Below are 10,101 nucleotides of genomic sequence, written 5' to 3'. Positions count from 1 at the left end.
TTTGCTCCCGTTGCTAGAGAGAGGAGAGAGGGAGAAAAACTGTTATCGACCCGGTGCGTTATCCGTCTTCCTCCCCCGTGCCTGATCCTTCCACTGTGTCTGGCTTCCCATCTCAGCTCGCATCAAATTCAAGACACTGGTACTGGCCTACAGGGCAGTACACCAGTCAGCTCCCCTGTACCTGCAATCTATGGTCAGTTTCCAAACCTCTCACCGCTCCCTTCGCTCCTCCACCAGTGCAGGGCGCCTCGCTCCTCCTTCGCTACGGGCGCTCAAAAGTCGCTCATCCCGATCTCGACTCTTCTCGTCCCTGGCACCCCAATGGTGGAACGAGCTGCCACCTTCGGTCAGGATGGCTGAATCACTGCCGATCTTTCGGAAAAGACTAAAGACTCACCTTTTCAGGCTCCATCTGGGCCCTTCTTGATCTAACTTCTTTCTCTCTCTTTCTATTAAAATAAAAAAATCCTAAACTAAACTCGTACCACTGTTCCTTCAGGATTTGTAGTTGTCATAGACTGTGCTCCATAGTTGATTGCTCTATTGCTGACAAAAAGTGTGTTATTGTAAGTCGCTTTGGATAAAAGCGTCTGCCAAATGACGAAATGTAATGTAATGTAAATGTAGTCTTTCCTCTTAGAGCGCTTGGATTGGCGGAGTCAATTATAAATTGCAGTATTATTTCAGGGTGTGTTAACCACACCCACTTTCCTAGCAATTCAGCGGCCTTGAGGAAGTGTCCGTCTAGTTGCTTTCGAACGGAATTCAGTTTGGAAGCGGCAAAAATAGAAAAAACGTACAGTTGAAGTCGTACACTTAGATTGAAGTCATTAAAACTCATTTTTTAAGCACTCCACAGATTTCAACTATAGTTTGGCAAGTCGGTTAGGACATCTTCTTTGTGCATGACACAAGTCATTTTTCCAACAATTGTTTACAGACAGATTATTTCACTCATAATTCACTACAGTTTATCACAATTCCAGTGTGTCAGATGTTTACATACACTAAGTTGACTTTGGCTAATTGACATCATTTGAGTGAATTGGAGGTGTACCTGTGTCTGTAAACTTCCAACTTCAACTGTAGTGCGCTTAATGAGCGAACAGGAGGAATGACAGATGTAAGGTCCCAGATCCTCTCCCCTCATTCTCTCATTTTGAAACTGAAATCATTATATGGATTAAATATATGGACTAATTGCCCCATAATCACCCCAGTGTGCATTTGTTCCCAATCATTTCTCCATGCGGCGTCAGGAAAAGGCCTCCGCCACGGAGCCTACAGTGAATGCAAGAAGCAGCGGCGCGCTCGTTTTCCACCATCTGCCTCTTCTTTGCCGTCGTAAAACCAACAAGTGTGTTGTTTTCTGTAGCGCGCCGGAGCCAGCATGTTGAGATGAGAGGGCGCGGGAAGCAGAACGAACGCACCACGAGAAAACACAACAGCCAACAGATACCTGTCTGCGAGAAAAAAGAAATGGAAAAAATAGTGCAGACTGCGACCTAACCCAAACAGATCTGTCACTGCACCTGTTCCTGTGTGTATCTTCTTTTGATGCCCTTTGTGTGTGTGTGTGTGTGTGTGTGTGTGTGTGTGTGTGTGTGTGTGTGTGTGTGTGTGTGTGTGTGTGTAGGATACCCACCTGAGCAGGCCGTGCACGAGGCGTTAGCAACTGTGAGGGAATATCTGGATGAACACCATGACAAGGTGCGTGTGTGTGCACGTGTGCAAGTGTATGTGTGTGTTTGAGGGTGTGTATTTGTGTTTGTGTCTGCATGATTGGCAATTTTTCCCCCTACCATTTCCTCTAGGTATTCTTCCCTTCACAGCTGTTGTTTTTGTTTTCTGGTGAGAGTGAGGAGAAGGGTGCATAGAGACGACGCGCACGCCGACACACACACACACACACACACACACGCCCAAGTTCTGGCTCACACGCTCATGGCCAAGTCTGCGTTTTAATTGGCTCCTTGCGGGACTAAAGCCGACTAACACAAACACACAAATGTAAGCACACACGCGCACATATGCCACGCTTTCTCTCCGGAGGAACGGCGAGGCGAGAAAAGGCAAGATGATGGAGGAGATGACTGGAGGGGAGGGAAGGGAGTTGAGATTGGAACAGAGGAAAGTTTCCAATCAGACATTTGCATGGCCGGCAATCTCCTCCTCCGCCCCTCTTTAACCGCGTCCCACTCTCTCTTTCAAGCCGTCTTTCTCTCTGCCTCTCTTTTTGGGCCCTACTGTCCTTTTGTAGCCAGGGTTCCTACAGTACGCAAGTCTGGAAAACTATTAAAAATGAATTGGATGATTTACAGGTTTTGAATAGTTTGGGAATTAGCCAAAATGTCTGGAAAGGTATGGAAAATGTTCAGGTCCGATACACACATAATTCTCTCTTTGATGTTGTTGTAGACTCACTTTGAGTCCACCGTTTTTGTTGATGATCAGAATAATGCTCAGATATAGAGGGATGCTCCTATTACCCAGCTGCTGTCAGCATGCAGTATATCAAATAGGCTACCCAGCAAATCCAGTCAAGAACATAGAGTCTGACACCACTATGTGATACTGTAGGTGTCGGGTGTCAGAGGGCACACTGGCCCATGCTTTTTGGTTTTGCCCTTATCAGGATTCTGGGCTAAAATATTTGACTGGTACTCTAAGGCCTACAAAATAACCCTCCAACTGGAGGCGGAATTCGCCATCTTCGGCTGCTCGGAGTCCTCTTTGCTCCTCCCAACGGCCGTGCAGCAATCTCTGACACAGGGGATGACTGTTGCCAAGAAACTAATTCTGAAGGAATGGAAGTCCTCCTCTCCACCTTCTTTTCAACTGTGGCTGACAAACATGGTCTCAATTATACGTATGGAGAGACTCAGGTTCCAGAGGACCAATTCATTGAGGAAACTTTTAGTTATCTGGGACCCGTTCCTGATCTATTTTGATGAGGCTAAAGATGATAATTGACTTTCTTTTGGACCACTTGTAGTGGATCCCTTGCACATATATATATATATATATTTTTTGTAAGCAGACAAGCATTTTACATGACTGGCAGCATCACTTTGTAGCATTGTAATTTTGAATGTATCTATATAGGCTACAGTATGTATTTTTTTTCTTCTTTTTTCCTGTTCTTGTTTTTTATGTTGTGAAAACGTAAAATAAAATATTGGAAAAAAGAAAAGAACATAGAGTCTGGGAAAAATATGAAATTTAAAAATGGAAACCAGGTACCAGGAACCCTGTCAATCATCTATTCTGATATGTGTGGCTGTGAAGAACAATCTCTTCACCCATACAGTGATATGTCCTCATTAGCAAGGCCAAGCTGTCTATCTGTGTAAATCATATTGACCACCAGACAAAATCTTCAAATCAAGGTCTGGAAAAAAAAATGTTTAATTGAAAATGTGTAGTTTGTTTGTTTCTGTCTGTCAGTCTCTCTCTCTCTCTCTCTGCTCCTCTCCCTAACCACCGTGCTGTCACCTCCCAGAGAGAGTGTTGACAATGTTATTGTTAGCATGGGTGTCTCCAGAGTCTCTGTAGCAATACCAGTCAACTGATGGCATCAGCCACACTGATCTCACCTCTTAACATCATATAAGGTGCTGTGGAGGACCAGGCAACTGCCCTTCAAAGCTGCAAAGAGAGCCAAACCAACAAGGCGTCCATTTCCATCCTGATGCTCGCCACAAATAGTTCCACTGTGTTTTCAAGAAAATGATTTCACTGGGAGCAAATGAGATGGCATTCATATGTAAGAAGTAGAAATGCTCGTTAAGTGAAATTGGGTTGCTTCATTGAACCCCTAAATTGTACTCTTTTTTTTACAGCGTTTTGTGGGGTTTACTCTGGGTAGGGCTGCTCTGAAAAGAAAAGAGTTCAAAATTGCAGACACATTAAGATAGAAAACTGGTTCAGGGCACGAGGCAGTGTGCCAACATTCCATATCAAGTCTAACAATAAAGAAATGTAATTTAATTGGTCTATTAAAGGGGCTTAATGAGATAACAGTCTGCTGATTATCTCCTTGACAACAGGTCACTGATTGCAGAGTGAACCAGACAAGACGGCAGAAAAAAATGAGACGGTTTTCTATTTGAGAAGAGAGTGTTTACTGAGATAATGTAACATTTCCCTATAACACCTGCAGTCCTGAGACAGCCAATTATGTCCGCTTGCTGTTATTGTTAGCGTTAGCCTCTCCAGGGTCTCTGGTCCAGCGGTGTCAAAATAAGCTCCCCGCTGCTACAGATTTCCTGAGGCCATTTTGCATCTCCTAGTAAGCGTTTGCTTTCATTTGAATAGGGGTGCTGCAAAATGGTTTGAGCAAAGGCGACTACGAGTGGAACACAGACATTTGGAGCCCTTCACCCAGACGATGTAGTTACTTACCGCACATTTCCATATCCGAGCGAGGGTAATTGCGCGCGAGCCAGGACTGAAAATTCTGGGCTGCGGGCGAGCAGGATGCTGAAATCTCTGTCCTTGAAAGTGATGAGAGGAAAACTCCCACACCGGGCAGGAACTGATGGAAACCGTCAGGGCTATCAATTGCACTGCTTCACCCAAAAATGAGAAATAGAAACCTTGGTAGAGGCATTAGTTGAAAGCGTGTGACGGGGCCTGGCAATGATGTTTGATGTCAACACCAGACGCAGTACAGCCTCTCCCTGGATGAAGACTTTAGGCAGCTAAACACTGTACACAACTCTGAGGCCATTTACACATGGCATGAAACATGCATTTTCTGTCATCAGATTGCAATCAGATTGTGCTTGACCACTTGAAAGTACAGGTGTAAACGCCCCCAAGACACATTGAAGACAGATTGCAATCTGATCGGCCAAACCACCTCCGGAGGTGGTCAGGGACGCATTGTGTACACATTGAACACAAGTGTAAATGCAATGTGTCCTCTCAATCTGCATACAGCAACTGTATGCAGATTGAGAGGACACCCATTTTAGGTGATCTGATTGCATCCAAATTGCACTCTGATCACCCAAAACACCAGGTGTAAATGAAATCAGCCTAATGTAGTCAAGCACTATCTGATTGCAATCTGATGACAGAAAATACATGTTAATGCCAGGTGTAAATGGCCTCACTGTATGTGTGCATACAGAAGATAGTGTAAGTGTTATAGACTGCACTGTATGTCTGCATACAGAAGATGGATGCGAATTGAACACGGCTCTCCGGTGTGGAAGTGTTTACACCTCCATCCACCCCGGCCACAACACCCTTAATCGGTGCTGCGCTATTTCACTAGCAGACTCTACAACGTTGATATACACCTATCTAGAAATGTGATCATACTTACACTTGACTGACGTCACGGGCTGATCAGGTTATGCAGATATGGCGGCCTTCTGATTGAAATTTGGTATGAAACCTCACTTCAATCATGAGAGGCCAGCTGGTAAGATTTAACAAGCGGCTTTATTTAGCAAATGGCAAGCATATATGACATATTTTAGGTTCAGAAACCTGATATTCTACGTATCTGTAGATTGCAGAAGGGTAGCATTTTATTCTGGCGAGCAGGCTGCGTTTTCTCCAGCTGTCTGCAGCACTAGGCCCTCTCTCTCACTGTAATAAGCTGTGTGTTGTGGACTGATCATATTAGGGAGCTAATAGATGGGTAATGGACTGATTGCTCCATTCTCCAGATATCACTGCTCATAGTGGCCCTCAATGTCACACACTGTTACATTGGTCCCTGCTATTCTTCAATTCACCATTATTGCATTATACTTGTAATAAAGCTCTTTTGTGTGTGTGTCAGTTGGACAGGGTCATTTTCTGCGTGTTCTTGCCGATGGATAAGGAGCTGTATCTGAAGACCCTCCCACTCTACTTCCCTGGCAGTGAGTACACACACACACACACACACTTATGCCTGTATATACAGTGGTGTCAGTTTAGCTGAGTTTTAGTTACACATGTACACACACTAAACTAAGGATGCACAATACTGTATATCGGCAATCATATTGGTACAGTATCGCCCGATGTTAGTTTTTTTTTTAATATATTGGTATCGGTCTGATGAGCAAAATAACAGCCATGTTAATATTGGTTATCGTATCGGCCAAAATGTTCATATTGAGAGGAAACAATGTGGTAAATCTATGATTCATGTGGTTTTCCAGACATTCCTTTTTCAAATTCGCAGTGTTTACATGTGTTTTTCAGTATGTAGACAATTTGATTACATCATAGATAATTACAATACAGATATCGACATAGGTAAATATTGGTCATTGGCCATAATAACAGCAATGTCAATTAATATTGCTGCATGCGAGCATCACAAAACACATATACCCCCATCCTGCACACACACTACCAACATACAGACCACGTGCAATGCCTATATGTTTATACACACAAACACATACAGTGGCTTGAAACGCGTGTGTACTGTGCCAAATAAATATATTCTTCCATTAATTTACGCAAAACAAGCACGCACAAGCCGTATCCGTAGCAACAGTGTTGTTTTTGCTAGCTGTCGCTCTGTCGACTTATTTTGATTCTTTCTCCTGCTCGAGACCCACATTACTCGACTTTATTCCCGTACAAATCTCAGTGATTGATAATGGCTGTCTTTGCTGCAGTCATTTGGACGGCTGAGTTAAGGCGCTGCATTAATGCATAGAGTGATATGGGCTTAGAAAATGCATAGGATATACGTTGGCTAAAATTAAGTTGTAGCTCCACTATAATTTAGGCCATGGTCTGAAAGAGCCGAATAAGCAGCGAGATGTGATCTACAAAGGCTGTCTGTTACGGTGGAGTTACTGCACCGCTGATCACCAGACAGCTCTCTTTCTCACCTTCTATTTCTGGTGGATTTATTAACAGGCATTACCTATCCATTTTGTAAGATGCAAAGTAATATAGTAATATAAATATATAGTGTGAATTATGATAACCAGCTTGAGGACACAATTAGGGCTTAGAAGATATTCGGCATATAATGTGGCATTCTGTTATGTTCTGATCTAAATATAAAAAGGTCAGTCCAGCCACAAATAGACATAATAGTGCTACAAGTAACCCAGGAGAGACCAGAAGGCTACCATGAGGAGTAAGGGATGTCTCTCTCTCTCTCTGTGTGTGTGTGTGTGTGTGTGTGTGTGTGTGTGTGTGTGTGTGTGTGTGTGTGTGTGGTGGGTTGTGGTGGAAAATCTCCCTTATTTCCATAAGTCGATGTTGGCATTTCAAGGACTTGGATATCTCTTAGCCAATGAGCTGTGTTTTTCCTTCATCCCTGTGCCCGCCCCTTTAGCCTGCTGACCAATGACAGCACCTTACTGAAGCTCAGGTAACAGTGCAGTGTGTGTCACTGCCCGGGTGTAGTTTGCATCGCAGCAGGGACACGTCAGTGTCCCAGCTGGGTAGTTTTAACCCCTCTGTGACGTTTGTGAGACACCATTTACCACCATTAAATGGTCTATTCATAATAAAGGGAAACATTGACATTTGACATTTTCTTCACCCAGTGCTTGTCATGTTTTGGGAATAAATTGCCTGCATTGGCTCCACAGTTAAGTGAAAAATGGCTTTTTAGCATTCTTAGGGTTCCTCACTGAAAATAAACATTTCTCTTCCCAATGTGACAAGTGCATGCTTTAAATAATAATGGAACATTTCTAAATTCCAAAATTCCCCTCTGTGTGTCCTGTCTCCTCACCTCCTTTTCAAAACGCATTCAGAGGCAAAGTTTGCTGTCACTGTCAATGGACCTGTCTGGTTAAGTAAAAGTTTTGTAAATACATCAGATTTATGCAGGCTTACAGTTGTGACATGACCATTTGTTCTGATTATGCTTGTGATTGATAGTGTTATAATGCCAGGCAGTCTGGGCTTCTAAGCATGATCGGTCATTCACTCAATTATTCAAATTAAGCATTGCTATTACAACTGGAGCCTTAACCTCTAATGTCTTGTTTTACCAGTGCTATAAATCAAGTTCACCTCCCTCCTCCCAAACACTTTGAGAGGGAGGTCTGTGCTGATGTCACGAGGAGCTAGCCTGGCTCAAACCATCTCGAGCCGTGAACTCACATTCTGTTTGGTTCTGTGGATCCGTCTGGACTCCACACTGTGCACAGTCATTTCACTGGGTGGAAGTAGCCAGTCCTTCAGCCAATCAGCGTCGCATCCAGTCAAATCAAAATCCACTCGGAAGAACGGCGAAAACGTCTTTTCCGCTGAGAAACTCCGCTGTTGCATACACCTGTTCTTGTTTAATTGTTGTTTTTGAGTCTATTTCTGCAATAACTGCACTTAATAACGTTGACGTTACTGCTCGAGCTGGAGAGCCATAGAGGCAGCCATTACTGTTTTACCAGCGGCGTTCCTGATAGGCCGGTTACAATGTCAACTACGAGGCAGGTCCCTGATTGGCACGACCCACCGCCTTGTGGGCAGAGCCGTGTAGATAGAAGAGTCCCGACATCTCCATTCACTCCAATGGACCAGTTTTTTACTCTCAAGAGTTCCAGGAAGTAAGGTCCTGGATTAAGCAGCACTGTCGAGTTGCAGCAAAATAGACAGTTTGTGTTGTACTCTGAAAGGGTTTTTCCCCCCTTGAATCAAATTGTACAGTACATTATCAGCTTTATTTTAGCATGCAAACGTAGCGCGAGACCCATTCCTGGCTGTTCATTGGCTAATGAGTCTCGCATTTTGGTCCTCCGCTGACGCCACTCACTCTCTAGAGGACACTAACTTGTGGGTTCTGAAGTAGCCCGCTCCGGGGCAGAGCCAGAACCAAACACAAATGTGAGTTCATGTGACCGGATGGTTGACCAGGCTAACGAGGAGCATGGAACATGTGATGACTCTTGACTCTTCCAACATCTCTGACAGATTTCTTTCTTTCGTGTCACTTAGCAGAAAGTTGCTGTCCTAGCCAAACATTGAGGAAGTTGCTGAGAAGAAGCCGTCATACAGGATTCTCACCTCCATAAATTGTGCAGGACTGCTAATTTGGTCAAAATCGTAATTTTATCTCATGGATTCTTTGTTTCATTTATCTCAATCCACACATTACAAAAGTGGGATAACATGTTCTCACGTTATTCTCAGCACACACTCAAAAGCAGGCTACGATAACAACTTTGGCACTTTAGTTTTGACTTTACAGCCTGTGTGTGTGTGTGTGTGTGTGTGTGTGCGCACACGCGTGCTTTTAGATAAACAAGCAAGTAGCCTAACTGGCCTTTGCTCATTTCCGCTGTGCTCAACTTTAACTTAAAGGAGAGTTTCCAAGGTTTCTAATACTGTAGCAGTAAATATTCAAAGCTGGCCAAGAGGGAAATGCCTTTCAAGGTTTGAATAATTCATAGAGTCAATATGCATTTTTTTTATCTCAATATCATCAAGAGATAGCGGATAAACCATATGCATCGCAATTACCTGGAATTGGATATAGTCAGATTATGTTTTTTTACTTACCTTTGAAGCAAACCAAGGCGAAAAGAGATTATAGGGTTACGGATACATTTAAGGGGAAATTATGTTGGGATCGATTTTAATTAACTATTAATCATTGCAGCTCTTCATCAATCAAACATTTTCATTGTGATATGCCAGATTATAAATCTGCTTTACCAGTTTTCCGTGTAAAATGGCACCATGTACCATGAGTAACCATCCAGCTCTCTGGCTGAAAGGCCTCTCTCCTTGCTTTTGAGATGAGGCAGACCTGTAGAGTCCACCTCACACTGTGACACAGCACCCACATTATGCCCGAGGCTCGGAATCCAGTGCTGCAGGGATGACGTACCTATTTATAAGCCAACCCAGAAGTTAGCGGTGCGCTGGGTTGCCTCGTCTCAAAATCAATGGATTTTTTGACTGGGATTTTAGTTAGGTGCCTGTAAGTAAGGTCTATGGTTGACAAAGGTTTATGATACTTTTCTGTTCAGCAAGATAATCTTCATAAATTAACACCACTGTTGCTGATGTTTGAAGCGTAAATGTGATCGTCAGAAATTGTGATCGCTTCAAAAATAAAATTGGTGTTCATTTGTGAAGATTATCTTGTTGAACACAAACACATTTGGTAGCAGC

The 10,101-nt window shown here is 43.4% G+C and overlaps 1 protein-coding gene across 1 annotated transcript in view; it reads left to right on the top strand.

The window, feature by feature from the left end:
- macrod1 (mono-ADP ribosylhydrolase 1) overlaps nucleotides 1-10,101 on the top strand; it is a gene marked incomplete at its 5' end in the record, with an annotated part of 177,641 nt that overhangs the window by 164,188 nt on the left and 3,352 nt on the right. Inside the window, 2 exons of the mRNA XM_083651800.1 lie at nucleotides 1,637-1,710; nucleotides 5,801-5,882. Coding sequence (XP_083507926.1) covers nucleotides 1,637-1,710; nucleotides 5,801-5,882 — 156 coding nt within the window. The remainder of the gene's footprint in view (nucleotides 1-1,636; nucleotides 1,711-5,800; nucleotides 5,883-10,101) is intronic.

Source organism: Poromitra crassiceps (assembly GCF_964638095.1).
Source record: "Poromitra crassiceps genome assembly, chromosome: 15".
Taxonomy (NCBI): domain Eukaryota; kingdom Metazoa; phylum Chordata; class Actinopteri; order Beryciformes; family Melamphaidae; genus Poromitra; species Poromitra crassiceps.
The sequence above is the reverse complement of the archived record's forward strand: the minus strand, read 5'-3'. Positions and strand labels throughout refer to the sequence as shown.